Here is a 24,524-nt window from a genome sequence, read left to right as displayed (position 1 = left end):
ATCGTAAAGCAAGCTGCGAACTGTGTACCTATACAGATAGAAATTGCAAAGTTACGAAGTGAATCAAAGTACGAAGTGAAATACCATTATCCACTTCTTGCAGCTGCGAGCTGCTACGGGTACTGCTATTTATTTAGCGACGTTTCCAACCTGTTGTTATTACCGCGTATTTCACTGGAAACGTTTACGAGCAAGAACTCTTAGCGTCAGTATAGACACCGCCATTTTTATCGCGCCAAGGATCGTTTGCATAGTTGATTGCATAACTGCGAACCGACTCGCACTGAGCGTCATATTATTTAGAAACTATACGCAACAATGAACAATGGATCTTCAACAATTACTGAGTTTTGAGGATCAACGACGTGAAATTGAAATTGAATGATGCGTGAAAGATGAATTTAGGAGTTGCAGTTGTAAAACCCGCAAGAATTTCCAAGGATAATTTCCGTGAACAGGGGTGTCCACAAAACGAAAATGAAGTTCCGTTTCACGTTATATTTCAATATTTACGATTCCAGAGATTTCGGAGTGGCGGATTCTTGGCCGAGGGCGGAGCCCGCCGTTAAAAAATGCCTTATTAATATTGTAATTCTCTTCTAATACGCGTAAATCTAAAACCCAGACAAGACCACCTCGGAGACTGTTTTATGGCATCTCGGTTTCTATGGATTTCTTCTATTGATGCATTACTCCCTGGAGGATCAGTCATCCTATTGATCCCTGTGACGAAAACTCTTAGCAAACGCAGGGATTATATTTGTTCAACTATTCAACACGTTTTGTGTAACACTTGCAGAGAAAGATCTTTCATGAAACGTACGTCAAACATTCAAATAGTACTTCTTACTTACCTTTTATTTTCTCTTGCAAAGAAGTAGAAACACTCATCGCTTTAAATCGAAATTCCATCCAGTAGCATTAACGTCATAAACCCGAGAAAGAGATTCCTCTGTCGGTTCTCCTTTCTAAGACGATGAGCGTACAAAATTAGAAAAGTAAAAGAATGAAAAAAGAAAAAAAAAAAAAAAAGAGAAAAAGAAAAATCCTTCGTTTAAAAATCGGACTTTTATAGACAAACGATCTACGAAGGTTTATTAGGGAAGCCATTACGAGCGTGACATTTCAGATTTTAATACGGCAATTAAAATATGTTAAACAGCTACTTAACACTGTACTAACGTCCGTGTGCGTACAGTGCGATGGACGCGTGTGCGTGAGCATTCTCAGGAGGTGGATAGCAGTATTTCATATTTAACGCGAAACCGTAACTCGCCGCGGTTGCCGCTTCTTGTTGCCGTTGTTCCTTCTTTTTTCCCCATTGATAATTTATTACCGGCCGGCCATTGTCGGGCCACCTCGGCACCGAACTGTGCCCCTCTTCGAACTCGCCACCGATACTCGAAAGCTCCAGATACACGCGTATAAATATAAGCGCCTGAAGAGCAAAGATTTTATATAGCCACGGGTTACACGCGGCGCTCGTTCGCTTCGGGGATATTTATCGATGTGCTTGATTTTACGCCGCTTAATGCCTGTTGCGTCATTCGTTCAGCTTATTTCAATCTTCATTACCTGGACTGTAGGAATTTGGCATGCTAGCAATTCACAAATTGGGACAAAAATCCCAATTCAAACCTCGGCGAAGAATAATTTTTATAATAACTTGAAGATATCTTCGAACAATTCTCGTTCCTCCTTCCCATTCTCACTTTTTGAAATTACTCGGCAAAAAGGTACAGGTCACGACTACAATAAATAGAGAAACGAAATATCTAACCATTCAAAAGCAGAGACTGAAACCCGAAATATTTTGAGATTTAGGTATTATACCCAGAGACTGAAACCGAAATATTGTAAGGTAATTTTCTACGTACAGTGACTCTTATTAATATTCGGACATCATGCTATTCAAAATATTGTTGTGGATTTCGATTATAATATTTATAACAGTAAATTTGGATTAATTTTTTAATAATATAATAAAACATTCGTTATAGTTTATAGTAACATAAATTTTATTTATTTATTGCACGTACTTTTCTCAATATCAAACAATAAACTGAACTATGTCGAAATGTAGCGTGGCAAAAATATTCGGACATTTGAAGGAGTACAGTATTTGAACCTGAAAATTGTTCACATAAACAATAATTAATATTTTGTTAGGTAGCCCTTAACTTCAATAATACATCGCAGACGCTTAGGCATATTTCCAGTAATTTTTTTTAAGTAATCTAGCGAAATATTCTTCCATTCTACGATCAATCGTTGTTTTAACTCCTCTTTCGAGTTATCGACGTACGACAATTTTTCACCGAGAAGAAGGAAAAACGTATCGAGAAATCGGTCATCTTTTAAAATTAAATAAGAGTATCGTGGCTGATATTGTATGGAGATACAACGATGAATTGGTATTAGAAATAATAAAGGATACGCGTCATCAAATTTACTATCGGCAGCTTTATGAAAACATTTAATCATTGTCTCCTTTTCCTCTTCTAATATATTAATATTTTATTTACCGGTATTATACCGGTATTATACCGAAATACATCTACCGACCTAACATCGTTTTGATAACATGATACCGGCATTCGCACCATTTCATCAATCGAATAGTAATCTAAAAATATCGGTATTTCACCGGTATCCGTAATACCGATTCGGTCTCTGCTCGAAAGAAAAGAAAAAGAATCTCATCTGTATCAACGACAAACACCTCGGTGTGTACCTCGTTTTTACACAGAGACCCAGCGCCGCGAATGCAAAAGCCGCTGGGCCCCTCCGCCTCGGGACAGGGCCCACCTCTCGGCTAACAAACGGACACAGATATCTGGTATCACCGAAGAGCCGCGCGCGGATCGGTTAGGGTTAGGCGGTCGTGCCGGCGCGAAGTCAGTCACTTGATGGTGCGGCTATGACGTGGTAAATTATTTATTCACCGGCGACTGCGGGTGAATAATGGATCCTTCCTTCGCCGCGAATGGCACCGAGAAACGGTTATTGATCACCGAAATATCAAAAGTAGGCGTATCCATCACCGATGGACCACCATACGCTGCGCGTGAACGTGTGCAACTATACCCAACATACGTGCACACGTGAGGAGAGACGGACGGACGGACAGACGGACGGACGGACGGACGGATGGAATTCCCGGCGTGCATCTCAGCGATGCCGGGGCCCTGTTCTCCGACAATAAAATCGATTTTTCATACCGGGCATTTATCATACACCCGCGATAATGGGCGTGTATGGAGATACCGTATAAATATTTCGAGGTAAATAATCGTTAGCTTTCGAGTACCGGATTGCGTGGCGAGAGCATTAATAATATCGGGTGTCCTTTTCACGCGTTCGAGGGAATTGACAGCACGGTAGAATCCTTCGTTACGAATGAGCGCGAACGGACGTGTAGACTGTTGTGTAGTTGAGGCGAGTGCCTCGGCGGCGGCGGTTCCGTGATTGGTAATAAGCGTCGAGATGCTTGTCCGTCGTCGTTTCTCTTCTCTTCAACGTTCTTCGACCCGTTCGCGCGTAGAACGTTTCTCCATCGTCGGATAATCTCGGCTCGGATTGAAAAATTCTTCCGTGTTGGAGAGATGAGCTGTCCCCGGCCAAATTTTGTCAGATCTTGTCAGGAATTTATTGAAAGATTCATTAGAAGAAAAAAAAAAGAACAAATACACAAAAATATAAACTACAACCGATCTTTGAATGAAACACTCTCGTGATACATGAGAAAATACTTCCAATTAACGTCCCCTGCAAATCTCGACAGAAACGCATAAATCTTGATCCTGATCCCAATTGAACGAGATTTGTAAAGAAGAGAGAGAAAGAGAGAGAATGATTAAGGAAGAAAAGCCAAGGCTGGCTAGATTCTAGGGAAGATAGCTATTTAATATATGGGTAACCCAAATGGACGTTTTTTACCGAGATAAGAGCGTCCGTTTGCGAATAGGTTGCCATTGTATCGGTTGAACGACGATCGCTCGACCGTGGGACACTTGTCGTTGATAATTCGCCCCTCGATCTCGACAAGCCATCCGAAAAATTTCGTCGATTGATTGGACAAAGGGGCCACGAAGCGCCTAACAGTGTCCACAAGTGCGTACTTGTCAAGTGAATAGCAACACCCTCCTTTGAAAATCAGCGGGATGCTAATTGCGCCCGCGACCACGTGAAAACCAGAATTCGGTAGCGTTTTAAACGGTAGCGAGCGAGAGATGCGGACCGTGCGTTTCTGAGGACTTTCAGCTCTTTCAAGAGTATGAAGTTTAACATACTACATATGTAGACAAATGGCAGAAATTTTATCGTGCGATCTTACAATTTCTCTTTGATTTTCTGTAATTTTGTTGCAGGAATTTTGCGAGTAAAATAGTAAATATTCAATCATAAATAGTTGAGGGTGAATAATGGAAAGTATCGTCTATTAACCTAACTTACTACATTAACCTAACTTACTTCGTGTCCCATACATTTTCCAAATAGAAAGATTTTCTGTTTATAAAGCGAGTATCGACTTGAAACGACTTCTCTAATAAATCAATTTCATTCTGAAAGATACACTTCACAATAGTTCAAAACAATCATAAAAGCTTCTTCGAAAGATTCTTCTTCTTAGCGATAATGTCAGCATTTCAACAAAACTAGACATCGACTTAATTGCCGAATGCATTACGCTGTAACACTACGCTCGTCAAGCGTTGTTCACCAGCGGGGAACTGCAATAAATCAGTGAGGAACGAGCAATCCGAAGTACCGGAAATAATTCGAACCAGAATAGTTCCCCATCGCCTGTCTATCTACACGCGTACAGAGTTGCGCAAAAGTCTCAGACCTTCTACACTTCTACCTTAATAATTTCTATAAATTCATGCTAACCAATCGTTTCTTTACATGCAGAAAAAACTCTCATTTACTCTTAATAGAACTCTCTAGCTCTTCTAGAAACATTTACCTTGCTCGATTAGCTGTTAAAATTCTTTTTTGCACGGTGCTGTATAGACTGGCGGACTGACTATTACGAAACGTCGAGAGCTCTCGTCGAGATCACGAGAGCTGAGATAGAAGGAAGGCAGAGGAGGCGCTGGTAACAACGTCCGTGACAAATCCGCGTCGATTAATCTCTTTCTCGGCGGACGCGAGCGTGTCCGTTTCTGTTTATTAGCATCGGTAGACACCGGACCGTTTACAAGGTGTAACTATGTGGCCAGGTGGTCGATCGTGAAACGCGACCACTGAAAACCCCCTTGCACCGGCAATGACCCCCAGCTGAGAATTCTCCTGGCTTCTTACTTTTTATTTCTCGCCTCCTACGGCGTTACCTCTTCATCTTGGCGTTGTGCGCCACGCCGACTCTACTTTGGCCCCTCAACCAACATGGATAGAACGAGAGAGAGAGAGAGAGAGAGAGTTATGTTCGAAGATAATTACACGATCGATATGCTAAATATCTCTCGCCTCAATCACGTGAATAAACGGAGGCACGTGGTAAATTGGATTAATCGAGAGATTAGGGTGTCCGCAGGTCTGTTTGTGGAGATCGCGAGTCGGTTTTTGGGAAATCTCGGCACGAGGGTGATTTTAGCGTGATGAGACGATTTTCTTGTTAAATTTGTAGAATAGAAGACTGTAAGAGATCAAATTTTCTACTAAGAATTTTATATTTGCGAATAGTATTGTAACTTTCGCTCGATTTTCTGGCAATTTTTAATTTTTCTAATATTTTTATCTTAGCAGAAATAGCCAGACACCCGTTAAATCGTCTCAGATTAAATCTGATACAGATTTATTGTGCAATTTAAATTGTGATGCATATGGGTTAACGCAATTGGAATTGATAAATACAATGATGTTCAACTTGTCTACGATAAGTGAGCTGAAGTATTTTTCTGTTACAGTGTGAACGTACTGCGAACTTAGATGCAGACATGCGAGAAGTGTGAGTTTAATCTACTAACCCATAAGTCTGGACAGACGGTGCCGACCTAAAGGGGATCGAGGATGAGATACAAACCATGCGAACCCCTCCACCTCGTCCAGAGGTGGACTTAAAGACTTCGGATTCTTATTTCCCCATAAATAATTTTAATGACGCGCCGCGGCAGTTTAGGTATAGGGTGAAGTTATGCCCGGAGCCGTGTGTCTGTAGTCTCAGTCCTCCGTATTGTTATTTATTTATGTTCGTCGCATCTGAGTTACTATCTACGCGCCACATACCGACACTCGCGATCGTGAAAATGCGAAAATGTTACTACATTCGCGATGAACAAGTTCCTTTTCAAGTATCTTTCATATCGACAAAGGTTCTTGATATTTCGTAACTTTCTTTCGAGATGTTTACATTTTTGTACTTGCGTAAATTGTTCGAGATAGGTACTTTGATGGCTTTTAATTGGAAATTTCTTTATGAATATTTAAAAATACAAAAATGCATGCTAGAAGAATATAGATATATAGAATATCTAAAATATCTAAAATAGAACGCAATAGAACTCACAGTTTGTCTGAGCCGTGTTCATTGAAGTAAAATTATAGTTAATGCCCAATTAATCGAGCTTCTTCCTGGTTGAATGTGCTTGTCCTACCACGCAAATGAATATTTTTATCAATTTTTCAAATGTCCTTGTAATAATGGAAAAAATTGGCGAGCACCTACTAAATCAACTTCATTTATATAAACTCTCTATCTACCCCCTGAAGAGGGGATATATAAATGAAATTTTACTATAGATCAGTTGTGTAAAAAGTTCGTTTCTCGGTTTCATCCTTTTTGTTTCACTCAATCTTCGAAACTCCACTTTTCAAAAATCTTTCCTTTCCAGATTCCAGAAAACTTGTCTGTCATGCCAACCAAAGCTGCCTCTCGTCGTAACCTATCGCCAACACGCCAAACAATTATGCTACCCTCTACGAGCCGTCTTCAGAAAAAGATCTTCGAGAATGATCCTTCTTCCTACCACGCTAACCATTCCGCCAATCGAAAAACCCGTAGCATCCCGGGTTCCCGGTGGTAGGGAGAAACTTGTGTGCGTTTGTGCGCGTGGTGTCGGCGCACTTTCATCTCGTTGGGCGGGTTGTGGCTCCGCCAATCGAATTTATCGTAGCAACCGTGCTCAGTGGGATATCAAAGCCACGCCTATATTTTAGCGATACGATAGCACGCAGCAAGTCGCCGCGGAGCCGCCGTAGCTCAGCCGGGACTTGCGTTGTTACACGTCGGGCGCATCGAGTCACGGGCCATGCTGCGCTCCTCGGGCGTAGCTATCGCTTGCTTGCGCGTCGCGTGAACGCGTTTCAACTATCGTGACGTGCTGCGCGATGCATCTGAGATCGCGGAACACGCTCCAGTGATCGATCATCCGAGCTGAGATCGAAGGTGTTCAAGATCAAAAAAGTGCCCGGATCTGTTTCAAGAGACAGCTATGAAGGTACGTCGAAGGGTATTTTGGGGGTGAAACGAAGTTTCAGTGGCGAATCTTGGGAGCATAATCAGTCACAGACACAACTGTAGACTTGCCTACGTGCTGTAGAACGTTTCAGTCTAAGATCTTTGACTGGTTCGTTAGAGAATTCAAAGTTTCTTGACCTATATTGTCAGAGGGCTAGAGTAGAAGTCTAGCATAGAAGCTTAAAAAAGAAAATCAAGCAGCGTACAAAGCTCCCAGTTTGGCGTGATTCACCCACGGCGGGACCATAAAATCCTTAGATTCGTCGCGGCCTGATGAGGTTGATGAGCGTTGGTGGACAGCAGAAAGAAATGAAACGGTGTGAACGTATGGGGAATCCTCGAGCCGGATCAAGCCGGCCACCGTGAGCTTGCTTCCGTCGTGTGGCGAGGCGCGGTCGTCCGGAGTTGCAGGCAGCAAACGAAATAGAGGTGGCGGATTACGGTCGATCGGTCGACGCGATTGTCTTGTCGCGATGTCGATCGCGTGTCACTGCTGCTAACTCGCAGCCGTACGCCGAGTATCGCTGGATCGACTGCACGCGAGCTTTCTACCGATGCATATTCGATGCGCTTTTCCCCCCGTTGTCGTCGGCGCATTCACGCGTGTCGAGGCACGAATCAGAAGCCTGCAGTTGCGAGCGATCGTAAATACCTCGTCTTGAGTCTTGAGATTCAATGAGATTGAACTTTGCACCGAATAATTGTACGAGACGTTATTATTATTGCAAGTTTTTAATCGTTGGCTGGTATCACCAAGTCATAGATAGCTGAGAATAATTCCTACTTGAATCAAGTTGCTACTCTTGAAGGTTTACTCAGAATTCAGGAGTACTTTGGATTTAAAAAAGTATCAGGCAATTCAGTCCAAATCCAAAAGAATTAGCTCAATTTAGCACAGCTGCCAAATGCGCTTTCTGCATCTTTAATCTCCAGTAGAACCGTATCTAGCCGAAACGAATTGTCACATAGTTCCTGATTGAACAGATCTAATGAATATCTAAACAAAAAGTTCTGCTATAAAAATCATAGGAAACGACCAGAATAATCGAACTCCAATTGTGTAAACTGTAAATGCAAAGGCATCCACACACTGTACAATTCGCTGAAAGAACTCTCGGGAACGACAAAGCTGAAGGTAAAAATATGGATGATAGATCACGATTCTAGGAACAGGAACAGGTCGCGATGTCACGGATGCATTGAAGCAAAAAACCACGTGCGCGTTCTTACCGTGTCGCTTACTGTCGTGATTCGTACTGTTCGTCCCCCTGAAAACGCAGCCATATAACTTGGGATCAGGCTGATGCGCCATTTTGCGCCTTACGCCGACAATTTACTGGACCACACACGTACTCACGATGCACGGATCTTGAAAGGTCCGTTTCGCGTACGATCCTTCGCGTGGGACGTGGTCTCATCTCACTGGTATTTACGATTTCACCCCGTGTCTGCGTAGGCATACTTTATAGATATCCATCCGGTAAATACTCGGCGGACGTCGCATTCGTTCTGTATTTCCCTTTCCTCCTCCTCAGTTTTCGGGTAGTCGTGCTCGTCGTAGTAATTAGAAGAATTCTCCTTCCTCGGAGATGTCATTTTTCCACAATTTTAAATAAAGGTTGGACGCTTGAGCAACATTGAGTATTTTTCAAGAAATAGAACAGAGATTTCGATCTAAAGAATGATGTTTTATATTAATCTCTCCCGGAGGAGAAGAAGCGTTTAACGAACGTGCTCGTAGCAATCCATTGTAGATAATTTTCAATAGCATATACATATTTCATTGTTGGTCTAGCTGTGGTTCTACTCGTCTCCATTTTTTGCTGTCTGATTTCTGTAATTAATGTGATCTTGTCGTTAGTTTACCAGCTTTTTTAAAACACGTTATGCGTAAAATGTACTGCTCAAAATGTAAAACGAGATAGAAGAGGATTGAGAAAGATAATAAAACATTCCTAAAAAAGGTTGTTAGAATTTCGAAACACGACAAAGTCTGGCTTCCAAATCACTGGAAGGTGTCGTCGATCCCGTAGATCGTAATTCCGGATGATCCGTTTCGCGAAAGACACTGGTAAAACCGCGTGCCTCTTCTTGTCATTAATCTTGCTTGATCTTCTCAAATCTGCGTTAATTCTGTTTTATCGATCCGGTTCATTCGACGGGTGTTTCGCTATCTATCGTCGATTTGAAACATTTGGTTTTTGTCGTATAGAGTCAGACTTTCATTTTTTAAAAATCGAGTGAAATTGATTCACTGGATTTATTACAAAAAATTTATTTATCTACGTTGGAAAAAAGACTGAACAGATGTTGCTGGCAAAGATACGTCGTTGTTAAGTATAATTATCACAGAGGTATAAAATAGTATTATAAATCACGATGAGAATGTCATAAATCAAACGAGAAAATAGCTACTAGACAAAGTGCTTAGTTTTTGCTAAAAATATTTGTTGGTCGATTAACTTGTTGCAGTTTTGTTCTTCGTTAATGTAGCATAAGGATATTGAAGGCTATTTTAAGCTTTGAAAGAAAGTATCGAAATAATCGTGCTACCGCGTTGACAATCAACTCGTGACTATTTTTCAGAAATCTTAGAAGTGTATTATACAGGAAGGTACATTAATCTTGCGAGAATAAAATTCTTGATTATAAAGAATTGTACAGTTAGAATCCATTACCGTTTGAGGAACTACCAACGGTACCATGTAGAAGAGACTTCAACAGGAAATGTTTACAGACCAGATCGCGGTTGTTTATGCAAATTCATATATTTCGTAATAAAAAATTTCCAAACGAGAAATCTGTCTCGCCGATACTTCATATTTACAGTCATATGTGAAGTCTTAAAATTTCTTTCTCTTACTAAAGTTGAATTATTGTTATTATTATTATTTGGAATGAACTTGGACTAAATTTAGGCTTAAAAAAAAAAAAACGGAGTGAAATAAAGGAAGAGATTGTATAAGAAAAATTCTCTAGAAAAGTAAAAAGAAGTGCGCACATAATTCCCATGGTCAATGTGCTCGTCGAAATCGAAAGAAAGAAAGAAAGAAAGAAAGAAAGAAAGAAGGAAGGAACGAAGCGAAGGGAACCGACACGGCGAACTCTGGATCGAGATAATAAATTGATTCGACGTGGCCAAGGAAACGCGTCACATTAACATACGTTTGCGTTTTATTAATAGAGTGCCAGAAGTGTGGCTCGATTCGTTTTGCTTCTACAACGCTATCGCGATATATTATCGGCCCTATTTCTCACGTCGATTTTTTTCCCTCTTAATTCCACGGAATACACACTTTGTCATCGACCGGCCGACGTTTCTTTCGCGCGGTCGTGGCGAAATAAAATCGTTCCCTCGATTAGCATAACCATTACACGTACCAGCGTACGACAGAACACACACTCCACGAAAAGATATCTTAAGAGTCTTAGATCGGCGACCTACAGTTTTCACTTACAAAGCGAAATTTTACAATCCATGTACTACACTCCAGTAATCTTTCTCTTCTAGTTATTATCCAGTAAATGACTCCAGCTAATCGCGACTAAACTAACCGTTCCCTCGTTCGTTCACAATCGCGTTGTACACGTAGAATAGGCAGAGAAAAGGCGAGGGAAATGGTGAAAAGCCGACGTGTACTACATTGTGATCGCGCGAGGACGAGGAATCGGATGGCGATTTAAATAGATTTCGAGTGGCTTCCATGGAAGACGTATTATACCTGCGGGGGATCGTTTCACCCTCTGGGTCACGGTGTCTTTACGGTGGGGAGGACGATATTTTTTTTTTTCTACAAAGGCGTGAAGAGGCTCGTGCCTTTTGGACGCCACTCGAGAAACCGCTGGAAACACACAAAAACCCCCGGTCGTCCATTATTTTCCGTGGAAAACGTTCTTTCTCTTCTCCTCTCTCTTTTTCCCTCTTCTCACGCGTGTGTACGTTTGTCTCGTTCTACTTCGAGCGGGTAGAGAGTATATATATCGTTTGAAAGAGCGAGCCGAAAGAAGGATGCTCCGTAGTCGGCCACTTTGTCAACTTGTCACCTGGACGACGCGAGAGAAAACGAACCGAGAAACCCCTCTCGGGGTATCCGAAGGGAACGACGATCGTTCTTGTTCGCACCAGGAAGTCTTCGCATCTTTTCCTCTTCCTCGAGATCTTTCTTTCTTCTTATTCTTTTTTTTTTTCCTTTTTTAGTTTTTCGATTGGTCGGAAAGGATGCGGCTGTTTGATTTTAAAAGTTGCAACGTTGCTCTTTGATTTTTGGATTGGTTTGATGCTTGATTAATTGGGTTAATCGAGATGGGTCATTTTCGGAGAGGGTGGTAATAATAATTATCGGAGCTCGAGTAACTCAAAGAGTTGTTATCTTCGATAGTGTCAACCTCAAAAGTTCAGAATACAAATCTTAACAAGCTACCAATTAATTACCAAGTCGGGAATTAAAGAGTTACTATCAAGTCGAGAGTCAGAGAAATCCAAGTCCATCGAAAGTCGACTCTTCATTCAGCGACAAAAAGAAATATCAAAAAAAGAAAAGAAAAAGAAGAAAAAGGCTCCTCAGAGTCTCTCCATTGTTGGCCACGGGGGAACGAGTATTATCGTTATTACCTATGTCGAGTGACATTGGCCAGGAGACATCGAGCCAGACAGGCCGGTCGCAAGGGAAACGAGAAGAAGAAGTATCGATTTCAATGGACCACGGTGTCGCGGTGCCCGAAAAGTGACACGAAGCCGCGAATACCGTAGGAAACGACGCGTAGCCGGACCCCCGTAGGACCTCCCGTCGACAGGCTTTCAAAGTTTGAAAGTCATACCCTCCGATGGTGTGTGCCTTCCTCGTCGTCGACAAGAGGGGACCGAAAGCGAAACCACTCGAGAGAGGCAAGAATGGGGGCCCCATGGCCATTCTCAATAGAGGCGTGTACAAACGCCGATGTGCGATGCCTCGCTGCGAAACCGTTCACCGATCTACCTTTGTGTAAATAAGGCAATAAGGCGAACCAAACGGGATTATTCTTTGCTTAAGTCTACAGATCGGATTACGAAAGATTGAGAGAGAGAGAGAGAGAGAGAAAGAGAGAGAGAGAAAGAGAGAGCGAGAAAGAGAGAGCCTTTTTTGACTGTATGTATGTATGTATGTATGTATCGGATATTGAGTCTCTTTGGATAATCGAAAATATTTGATTGTCGTTTTTAGATAGGGAGGAAAGAGTTGTTGGGGATTTTTGACAGTTTCTAGATTAGGAGGTCAGCTGAAACAGAGTTCTAGAGAGATGATTTCCAAGTTAGGATTGAGCTAGAGTATTCTAAGGAATATTTCAACTGATTTACTTAAAAATGTGCAAAAAGTTAAGTTAAAAAGCTAAGAAGAACCGCGTATCCACGGGCAGAAACGCCGAAAGGAGAGAAAAATTGAAATTTAAAGAGCAACGATCGTCGGATTGTTGCCCCTTAGTAGAAAGGCCAGCTTCAAAAGTATCATTCTCATAATAAACCCCGAAAATCACGCCCCTGACAGGCCGTGCGACCGCAGAAAGCAAGATTCAGAATAGTCGTGCCGGGTTAGGTACAAATGGGAGGGTATGTCGGTTCACCGTGGCTCATGGGGTTGGCCCTATGCCTCTCCATGATGGGCACCACATGCGGAAACCTTACAACACGCGTGTTCTCTCGAGCGTTAGGTGTTATATAGGTGTAGAGGTAGCACCTACGAGGCTTGCAGGTATTACGTTACAATGGCATTATGTAACTCCCATACGCCGGCATTGTGCAGCCCGTTGTGACGTATGGTTAACCACCAACCATAACCAACCAAATGTTCGCACGTTCTAACTGTGGAAAGATCTTGGTGTGTGTGTGATTCTGTGTATTGTGCGTGAAAGTATCGATGATGTTCTGGAAGCTGAAGATATATAGAAGTGATGTTTGAGAGAACAGGAAGACTATAGTTTGAAAAATCGTAGATAAATAGAGAAGCTCTGATAATTACAAATTGGAAAAATTTAAAAAAAAAATCCAGTATTTTTAATAGTTCCTGCAAAGAATATAAATTTAATTATTCTTATGCAAAAATTCAAAGTAAAATTTTGGAAGAGGTTGAATTTCAATGAGCATGAAGCTTTTACGCCTTTGAATCCGCCGCGCCACGAAGCCTTCGCGAGCTTTTTGATATTGTGACGCATATATTAGACTAATAGCCGAAAGGAGTCTAATCCTCCGTTTTACGATCCCGCCTCGCATGCAACCGTGGCTCGTTATTGTCACCTATAACTCTCTCTTTGCCGGGCCAACCGCTAACTTGTGGGTGTGGGAGTCGTCGTGACACACGAATGAACCAGTCGAAACGATACGGCCAGTAATATTTTAGCCGCGGATTTATTACGACGGAAGAAAAAGGCCTAAAGCTGAAAGATTAACGAGCCACTCGCCATCAGGTTTGCTCTTAAGTTGCGCTTATGCGAGCAAACCTGTAACTCTAACGTTGCCAAAACCATTGTTTCGGCGCACGATCTGCGAACGAACGACGCAGATAATCGTATTTACATGCGACTTTTCCCAAAACGCTTTCAAGAATCACTTTACGAAATACACTAAACGCGCAGCTCAAACCCTCCACGACCCCTCGTACGTAAGTTTATTTACACGGCACGCCCCGCTCGTTGAAAAATCATTTAGCTCGTAGCATTTTGTATCGCGGATAGAATCGTGAGTACGACACGAGCAGTCGTAACAAGACCGTCGACACAATGAGAGAGAGACGCTGGAAGGCGGCTGGACGCCGCCACGGTTTGCCCATTTAAGAGCGTCCCTAAGTATTCCAGCCCCTGCAGAACCATCACGGGGATGTTATACCGGAGTGGGCTGGCCACATATATTACACCGGTGCTCGTAGAACTTGCGTGTACCACACAATAACCGATCTGTACACGCACGAGGGCACGTCGCCACGTTGAAAGGGAACGTCGAGACTTCACGAGGGCAGAGGGTTCGTGATCACCTTCCGAAGATCGGTGGTTATGTTGGCAACGGTGTAACGCTTCGCTGCAGGGTGCACCTTTTCGCTTGACCAGCTGCCGAGCCAAACTGCGCGAGAGTTTGGTAAACGGAGAATTGGCGAAATTATCGACGATTAAAGCGTATCGCGTATATTTTTAATGACAAGTAGCAGAGTTTGTTTGCTTGTACCTAGGATCATCACGCGTTTTATCGTAAGTTTTGTCCATTTTTGAAAGAAAGAACGAACCGTCGGTTAGCCTTCACGCCTCGCGCGATCGTTCGACACGTAGGAAAAAAAGATTAGCAATGCCGTAACGAAGTCAACTATTCCCCTGTTAACTTTTATACCGCGAACGGTATATTGTGTCACCCTACCCCGTACGAAATTCAACTATCCACAAACCGAACTATCGGATGTTCTTGTCACGAAAGCTATGGCGCGTTTGATGGATGCGTGTGCCTCGATCAATCTGTTTCAATGCAGTTTGCTGCGACCCCCCTCTGTTCGTGTATCCTTTCCTCCCTTCCACGCTTCAGAATCTTTCGCGTTGAAAACATTTTATATATTCCGATTGTGACACTTGGTCTCCTCACCCCTTGAATTAACAATCCTTGTCTACAGAGTTTCTATTTCTTAACGTAACAAATATTTTTCTTTCCATTTAAATTTAATTTCAAACTTATTTTCGTTTCCATTGAGATCTATACAACATTTTCGATGATGAAATGATTGCAGACAGAAGTGGAAGATATGGCGAGCAACGGCGTGTGCGAGGGCACTGGTCCGAATCTCGCGGCAGGCGAAAACACCAGCGGTCTGATAGGGCCGGAAATGTCGCCAAGCGTGATGGAGTGCGGCGGCTGTGGAGAACGCGTCCGCGAGCGCACTGTCCTCTGCGTCGGCGGTCGAACTTGGCACTCGCGGTGCTTGAGGTGTTGTGCTTGTGCCAGGCCTCTACACGACCAGCATTCCTGCTTCCTCAAAGGCATGAGACTTTACTGCAGGCACGACTACGCTCTGTAAGTTGAGAAATTAATTCACTCGGCCAGTTCCGTACTTCAACAAATGCCTAATTTAACACACAGACTGCGGAGGTTCGTGCACTTTTTCAGGAAATTAAACGTCTCTTTCAATCACTGTGTTCAGAAGAATTAAAAATTATTGCACAAACATCCGCAGTCTGATAATAATTTACCTTTTTAATAAAACAACGATCATTTCTAACGCGAGGCAAGAGTAAATATAGCGTTCAATCTTGGCATAGAATACACCATCTCTGCGGAGTGGAGTTCTGATAAAACTCTCGTAGACAGACAGAGATAGTTAGATATGACAGACTACAAACGAATTCCAGTAGCCAGAAACGCTCTCACGTTCGAAAAAAACAAAAATTCTGTCGCGCGTTCGATTGGACAATAAAGATATCAAATTTTATCAGGCGAATAGCTACAACACTTTGGTACGTGGCTGCCGTGGAAGCAAAACGACATACCACGAAACGATAAATCGCGGCTCGTAATTGCCACCTCGTCGTCAAAGATCTACGTTTCCGTGTAGCCGCAATTTAGCGGATCGAGGGAGATTCAATTATTGCGATAACGGGCAAACGAGAAAGTAAACGGGCGGTCTGTTATGTGTAACATTCAAATGCGTGTTGATCTATCGGTAGAATAATAAACCGTGGTGGAAAAATTGGCGTGCCGTGTTTGCATTATCAGTGCAATAAATAACAATTGCAACGTTGGCAGCGTTGAGGAGAGTTCTCAATCGATCCCCCGGCTAGAAGTCTCGCCTTCGCGACAATCGCGAAAATGACTTTACCGATCGATCGCTGATTGCAAGTCAACGTTAACGTTTCTATACATTAGCTGAGATTTTATTGGGTGTGAATTAAGTTGTTGCGCCGATTGCTAAGTTGGAATTTATCGACGGTTCGCTGCGAATTTTTTACCGTGCTTTCATTGAAATTTACTACGTTTCGGTTCTGCGATATGAAAAATTCTGTCGTATCTCATTCAGTTGGAAAGTAACAGAGAAAGTAACAGGAAATTCTTTGAAAATCCTTAGAAAAGAGCGGTACCTGTCGCACGGTTTCGTTCAAGAAAAATTCAATTAGTCTCCCCCTATTTACTTACACAGCGTAAAGACACGTTGTAGCGGTATCGAGGGCGGTTTGTTTCGAATATTTTCGTAGGATGGCCAAGAAACGAAAAAGAAGCTCGGCAGTGACTGGCCGATTGTTCGCGAAAGAATTCGAATCGAACGCTTTCTTCAACGTGTTTATCCACGTGTCAATCAACTGGCTGGCTTCGGTCACCTGGCTATTGCACCGTGGCCTGTCTAAACCACAGTGGGTACATATCGTGATATCCGATCGTGACGAGCGACCGGTATCGCTGTCTATATTATCGAACGCGGAAATCAATGTAAATCCTCCGAAGAAAGGAAATGAGAAACGATAAAGTGAATCCATTGCGCGTCGTTTATTACCGTACTGCGATTCTTTTTTTTTTTTTTCTTCAATTCTCATTCTCCTACAATTATTAGAAGAGAAGAGTTGTCAGTAACTAGACTTTAGACTAGTATCGTTAGATATTTTCTATAATTCTACAAAGTTGTGATCTGTCCAATAATCGTTTGCTCTGAAATTATTTACTGATCGATGCAACACCTATTTATGGAAAGACCAGCGATCGCGTATTATATCAATGGAGTATTAATTAGGTCACATTGTATCAACACTTGAATGACGAATCGTGAACGAAGGGATCTCGAAGGCAGAGACGGTGTCCTCGATTGTCGAAGGAGCCGCGGTACAGTTTCCGATCATTTATCACGGCGTGCGGAGCGTAAATCGAAAATAGTGGCTTGGTCTCTTCCCGCGTCGGTTGTCGACGTGTCTACGGGTCGTGGATCCTGCCGACTGGGTCATCGTAAGCCAGCATTACGAGGCGAAAAGCGTCAGTCGAAAAAAATTACGCGGCAGATTCCTCGGGACCTCCCGCATACACGCGCGACTTTGACCCTCGGAAAGACAGACGCGCCACGAAAAACGTCCAACAACTGTTCATCACAAGGGAATGCCGACTCTTTCTTGCCGAAACTCTTTACCATTTTTCTCGTTTCTTTCTTTTTCATTCATTCATTCATTCATTTATTTCTCGTCTCTACTTTGAATATTTCAAGTATTTTTTCTTTTTTTGTATTTTTTTTTTTTTTTTTTTATTTTTTTTTTTTTTTTTTTTTTTTTTTTTTTTTTTTTTTTGATAATGGAATTTAATCCTCGACGAAGAGAAAAAACAACGGGTGATTCTGTAAGAAGGGATTAATTTACGGTGTTTCCGAGTGGAATGCATCTCGTCAGGATAGGATCTGCATCGGTTTATCACAAAAGAAAACTGACAATCGCCCGCTCAAAATTCAAATCCCTTCCTAGAGAGATGGGCGTGGGCGAGACGAGTTGCTGTTACAAAGCACGAACGAATTAGTGCTTCGCCGAGAGACAATAGGATTAAAGCGCCTTCTTTCTCTCGTCTTTCAGATGTTCGTCGTTGTGCATTGCAAATGCACGTTCTTCTTCTTCTTCTTTCCTATTAAATCGCAGGAGCTGACGAGACGACGTTACGTTAGAAAGTCGTACGTGTGGATTTTGAAGAATTCAAAGGGAAGACTTTTTGATTCAAGCATGATCACGCTGATTCGTATTCAATAGCTCGTCCGTCACGTATGGAGAAATTGTCAGATGCGTTGATCCGTTTAAAACAGAAACCGTTGTTACGAAAAATATCCGTAGTAAGACGATAATTTAAACGAAGCGGAGCGAATATTTTTTTCTTTTCTCTCTTCTAATTTCTTCAGCTTCACGAAACTTCGCAAACTTCCACGGTCCGCTAATTAAACTCCAACAGCCTAGCCACCCTTTCACTAGTCACCATCTCTCCGGCCGTTCGCCGGATATATACAATCCTAAAAACGAAACGGTGCAGCGAATGTCGACAACGAAATCCTCACGCGAGTTCGTGTTGCTCGTTTTTCCCCGTTCGCCGTTCAACATCCTCTCTCTCGAAAGGCCGCTGGTACCACGTAGCCAACTAGCTACGAGGCGGAGCGAGGCAGAGGGGACTTTTTCTCAACCACAGGGGAAGAAGCTAGGCCCCGTGGTGTAAACGGTAGCCGTGTAGCGTGCAAGACACGAGCATGCGACACGACACACGCACGCACGGCCCCGGATGAATGGCTGGAAAGGTGGGTGTTACGGGTGCACCGGGTGAGCCAACAACCCGCCGGAACGTCCTCGGGGCTTAACGACAAGCAGCAAGCGGGGTCCGGTGTGTCCGGTGTGGTCGCTAGTGTGCGCCACGACCGGTAATTAAACAACGACTAGCGGCCATTAGCCCATTATCATATTCATGAACACGGAAAGTGCATCCCGATTCCTCGTCCGGTTCCTCCGGAGCGGAGCCTAGGCCCTGTTTATACGGTCTGTGTTCGCGGTGCAGTCGCTTCTCGGTCCCTCTTCTCGCGGGGATATCTTATGGGGCCACGCGACTACCCCGGTGGCCCCACCACCTTATTTCGTTACAGAGAAAGTAACGAGTAAGTGTAGTGAATGCCGGACGAGACCAACTGGTAGGCTACGAGTGTGTGTGCGCGTGTGTGTGTGTCGAACGATGTTGCTATTCGTGGGATTAAGAGAGCGAGAGCGAGCAGATATTTGCACGCTTAGGCTCCACGAGTGTAGAGATGCTAATGGAGATGAATTACGAATGGTAGCGAGTACGCGAAGAGACGGAAATGTAGCGGAGGTGTTTGTCCGGTTGGTAATTTTAAAGAAACTTTTCCGGAATAGAAATGGATCCGGCGAGAAACGATGGTCGATCGAGTTTGGTAGCCACGGAGGAGTATGAATGTGCAATAATGGCAATTCGTTATAAATGAAACCAGCACAGTGATGTTTCTTTCTTCTACTTCTGGCACATTCGTTTCTCCAATAGCAAGTTATATACTTCGAATTAAAATGAAAGACGATGAATGAAGATGACCATTGTAGGAAGAAATCGTAAAAGTAAGAGAGTATTTGGACATGAGTGGAAGAGTCGAGAGATGCACACCATAAAAGATTGCTTTCCAAGAAGAGAGATTTCTCTTCTCTCGACCGCTTTCTTCTGTTGTTCCGTGCCTTTCTTCGCAACGCGCTTTCTACAATTTTCTTCCATCTTTTTCACATTTACCTTACGCCTTTACTTGTTACGCCTTTCACTCGTGTCTGTCTCTTCTTGAACACCGCATCAATCTATTTTTCGATAGTCGCTTGCAAAACGGAACTAGCAGCGATCCGATTCAATTAACTAAGTCCACCTCAAACTACGCCCTACGTTAAAACATTCCGTCCGAACGAAATAATTTCAAGCGGATCGCGCGTGTTTACCATTATCGAACATTCCAACAAGACGCGAAATTATCATACGCGAAGCGTAAGATCGGTCGTGGAGAGTTGGCAAAAAAAAAAAAAAAATAAATAAATAAATAAAAAAAATCGTCGAGCGGCGTACGATTTCGCACGGTTGCGAGTCGGGATTATCAATGGTTCGCGGGCATCGGCAATGGCCGCTCCGCAGAAATAATTCGTACATGGAAGAGCGGCGGAGCACTCGGCAGGAACGGTCTTAGATAACGCGTCGCGCACGAACGCACGTTTACCTGGAACAAGCCAGCCTGGAGTACCGGTCGGCCCGGTGACAAATAAATGACTACGCCGTGCACCCCGAAGCGCGAGCTCCGACCATCCGGGAGTATGTTTGCGTGTATGTAAACTCGCGCGCGCTCGCCGCGTCGCAGCGCGCACCGTGCTGAAAAAAGGAGTAATAAATAAAGGGAGGAAGCGTAAAAAGGAGAAACGAGAGAGCCGCGCGAGATAAGAACGAAGGGCCGGAGAACAGATAGAGAACGAGAGAAGAGGTGTGGATCGAGGAGCGAGCAGGGGGTGGAATTTTTGCCGAATGGCAAATGGACGTAATAATTGAAAACACTGTTAATTCAAACGTTTCTTCCTTGTGTTAGTTCGCAGTCTGTTCGAGTTTGTAATTTGAACGCAGAATATTGCATTAATTTGATTGCAGAAGAACATATGAAATATCAAACGCGAAACAATTTCACACGATACTTTTACTTGTAAAATGTAACGATATTTTTATCACTGGAATGATAAAAGTTTTATCTAGCGTAAAAATCCATGGCAACATTGACAGTGATATTAATGAACGTTATAATTCTTCCCTCAACTCTTCTCTGGACGAAGTTGATCGTTCAGGAAATTCAGGACTAGCGATTTTTCCGACGAAGAGCGCATTATCGACAGCTGAACGTTGGAACACGCGAGCTGGAACACCAGAGGTGGAGGTATCATTGACGGGAAATGTTTTCTTTAGCGGTTGGCAGGGAACGCGTTCGTTAGAATCGGAGGAAGTTAAATCGCTGAGAAGCGGAGCTACCCATCGTTGAATTTATTGGCGCCATTGCCGCAGGTGGCCGCGTGCTGCGTGCCTGCGAATTCTTTACGACCGCTTCGCATTTCCCGGCATGCCACCGCCTCGTTATTCACCTCGATCTCTCTCTCTCTCTCTCTCTCTTTTCTCATAGAAAAATTCCACGTTCTTCGCTTATTCTTCTCGAGCTGCGTTATATAAATAAATTTAATAGAGAAGAAGGAACTTTTCTCGGATCGATTTTTATTTAAAATACAAAGTTGAAAAGCGCGGAGCTTTACTTATTATCGTAGAATTGGAATAAGGAATACAATTAACCGAAGTAATCCTTATCTAGGACTTTCGGAGCGAAATGTGCCAAGTGTGGCCGAAGCGTGGGTGCTGGTGATTGGGTAAGAAGAGCCAGAGAGAGGGTGTATCACCTGGCCTGTTTCGCCTGTGACGCCTGTTCTCGTCAACTTTCCACTGGCGAACAATTCGCTCTCTTAGACGCCAGACTGCTCTGCAAAGCTCACTACTTGGACGTCGTCGAAGGCAACAACACTTCTTCCGATGGTGAGACTATGCAGACATTTCATTATATTACCACGACCAATACATGGTGGTTGCCAAAATGAAATTCTTCCTATACATACAGTGATAGATATTTTAGATATTTGTAGTCTACAAAATGATTACGTATTTGTAATTTTAGTTACTCCGTAGCTCAATAATTTTGGCAGTCACTATGCAACTTCATACTCTGAAATATTAGGGAAACAAAGTCTCGAAATGCAAAGATGAAGGGAAAGATTGAGAGCGCGAGGAAAGGTGGAATAGCGTCTAATTGGTACTTTCGCAGAAGGCGGTGACTCGGAGAGCGGGCACAAGAGCGGTAACAAGGCGAAGAGAGTGCGAACCACGTTCACGGAGGAACAGCTCTCCGTTCTCCAAGCGAATTTCCAACTGGACAGCAATCCCGATGGCCAAGACCTCGAGAGGATAGCGCATGTAACCGGACTCAGCAAAAGAGTTACGCAGGTTTGGTTCCAGAATTCTAGGGCAAGGCAGAAGAAGCATCTGCACACGGGCAAAATGAAAGGGCAACATGGTACTTCTTGCGTTTGTCTTTCTTTCACCGATATCTGTCCGGTTTAGAGCTCTTTAGTCACAAAGCGAAATTTCTATTCTTTTCTTTTTCCTTTCTCCATTTTCTTTTTTTTTTTTTTCTTTCTTTCTTGCGTTTATTTCGTTGGTGCCGTATCATTTGGGGAACAAACAAATTCGAAATTTTAGAGACGTATTTGGAATTGTATCGAATCGCAAGTTTATATTCTAAAATCTCTCGTCTCAACTTCGTTTCTGTTCTGTAGTACATTTATAAAAATATTAATTTAGTCTATTGTTCCAGAACAATTCTAGTATTTCGTTCTGTTATTTTAGTCAGTGCCAAATATCTTCATAAAATGAAAAAAAAAAAAAATAAAAAAATAAAAAGACAGGCTCGGAAGTTCTGCTTTTAAAAGTTAAATATCTTTATACACGATCGTACGTGGATCACCATATTCAGAATACCAAAAGATCATCGTAGTCTAAAGTGAAAGAAACGTCGTTTGCTGTTGCAGTTCATCAATCACCACCGAATTCTACCGCGTCCACGGGCGATTTCAGTCGACACATCAATTTACATCTGACGTATTCGTTTCAACAGCAACATCATCATGGCCAACAACCGCCGCAACTAAGTCCGGCTACGTGCAAGAGTCCAACGCCATCCCTTTATCATAATCATGGTGAGAATTTCAGAAATTTGGTCTGCATGTTTAGAAAATCTGTCGCATGAATCGTTGGTTCTCTTTCAGTATAGCAATCTTCACAGAGTATTTTCAATATTTTTTTTAATCGAATTATTAAAATCATAGTAAAAGTATAGAAGATTCTTTTTGGGAATGTTTTAATAATAAAAAAACTGGTTAACTCTTTGCTGTTCAAATTTTTGAATTATTAGCGAAATTTGTCAAGCTTTCAAGATTGAATTCAGGATTAACATTCGACGTTTGATATTTAAATTTGAAAATGATAAATTTCAGTCAGAGTTACTTAAATTTTAATATTAATTTCGTTATCCAACTATTTTTAACATTCAAATCCAGCAGTAAATTATTCGATGATGAGTTCAAATTTCAAAATAAATTTTCACTCGATATTATCAAACGTAGAACAAACGGCAACGGGTTAATACATTTCCTAATTCACTATGAAATAATCTTTAAAATTCAAAACTTAACGCAAGTGATTGAAATTTTTGCCACATGCCAATGGACGATACAAAGTTTTGCTTTGAAAAGGTCTACTCTCTATCGCAACACCGTCCACTCTGTCTTCAGGCTCGGAACAATCGATGGACGAACTCTCGCAAGACTCGATGATGTTGTCGATGCCGAACGAGGTTTAATCGCCGCTGGATTTAGCCGTACATTGTAAATAATTCTTTATTTAATCTTAAGATCTTTCCTTTCTCTTTCTTTCTACGCGTCGTTCCTTTCCGACAGTTTACTCGCGTTGCTGAAACGTATTATTATTATTATATATAGGTATATATGTGTACCGAATGTTTTCTATGATTTAATACAAAATCCGCCCACGAAATCGTTGTTAACCTAATAAGATTACCGGCAGAAAAAGAAAAAAAGAAAAAAAAAAAGAAAAAAATATCGTAGAGACGACAACTTTTTAAGACTGGATGGCAGCACAGCTCTCTCGCACTGGATGTTAAGCTTATTAAAAATAAGTGGCTACACTCGATGTTCCATGTTGCGCATCTGACGTGGAAACAAGTTGCGAATATTTCCGTAGAGTGATAGGTGAACGAATATCCTTCACGGTCCTAAAAGAAGCGATAAATGTAATTTTTCCTTCTTTTTTTGGAGAGAACAGAATGTGAGAAGTAGTTGTCCTCGGTTAGATTGTTCCGTGGAATCACCTGATGTAATCAGGCTAGGCGTTTTAACACGAAACGTATAAGATCGAATATAGATATGATTAGTATAAAGGAGAAATTCGAGTCGTCCGGTGTCCCCGGGACCTTGTGGAGACACGAGTTGTCTGATACCTCGGGGAACATCAGAAAGCAATGTTCCGAATGAAAGTATCTTTTACAGTGTTTAGGTAATTAATTGTGTAATTGTAAGAGGATTATTATTTAATATACATGTACTGTGATGTAAATATTGTAAACTAAGTGTATATATACATATATATACACACACAGACACAATATAAAATGTTGCACATATTTATTCGTTTCCATCGTCAATTTCCCGCTTTGTGAGAGTGTGTGTTTGAAAGTGTCATTAGTTTGGATCACAGAAGTCTGTTGGAAATGAGGAATTTTTAGAGATTGAGGAATTTGGTAATTCAGTATTTTCAGAACTCCAAATTTTCAAATTTCGAGGCTTTGGCATTTTTCTAGATCTTTTAATTTCTTAGATTCTTGGGTTTTTAGGTCCTAAGTTCTCGAGTTCTTTTTGTTACTTTCGCATTAATTGTTTTGGAAATTTAGTCGTTCAGTAATTTTGGGACTTTAGAATCTCCGGA

At 42.3% G+C, this 24,524-nt stretch overlaps 1 protein-coding gene across 4 annotated transcripts; it reads left to right on the top strand.

The window, feature by feature from the left end:
• The first annotated feature begins 7,150 nt into the window (after nucleotides 1-7,150).
• LOC122537318 (LIM/homeobox protein Awh-like) lies at nucleotides 7,151-24,152 on the top strand. Of its 4 annotated transcripts, none has more exons than XM_043670399.1 (6): nucleotides 7,151-7,442; nucleotides 15,199-15,482; nucleotides 21,286-21,503; nucleotides 21,793-22,038; nucleotides 22,553-22,720; nucleotides 23,276-24,152. In XM_043670399.1, exons 1-6 carry the CDS (start codon nucleotides 7,437-7,439, stop codon nucleotides 23,380-23,382), a joined length of 1,029 nt encoding a protein of 342 aa, XP_043526334.1. In that variant the 5' UTR covers nucleotides 7,151-7,436; the 3' UTR covers nucleotides 23,383-24,152. The 4 variants fall into 4 exon arrangements, with proteins under 4 accessions (XP_043526334.1, XP_043526335.1, XP_043526333.1 ...); XM_043670400.1 differs by having other exon boundaries at nucleotides 21,790-22,038; nucleotides 23,315-24,152; XM_043670398.1 differs by having other exon boundaries at nucleotides 21,790-22,038.
• Nucleotides 24,153-24,524: the final 372 nt, after the last annotated feature.

Source organism: Frieseomelitta varia, unplaced genomic scaffold (assembly GCF_011392965.1).
Source record: "Frieseomelitta varia isolate USP_RPSP 00005682 unplaced genomic scaffold, Fvar_1.2 scaffold_902, whole genome shotgun sequence".
Lineage (NCBI taxonomy): Eukaryota > Metazoa > Arthropoda > Insecta > Hymenoptera > Apidae > Frieseomelitta > Frieseomelitta varia.
The sequence above is the reverse complement of the archived record's forward strand: the minus strand, read 5'-3'. Positions and strand labels throughout refer to the sequence as shown.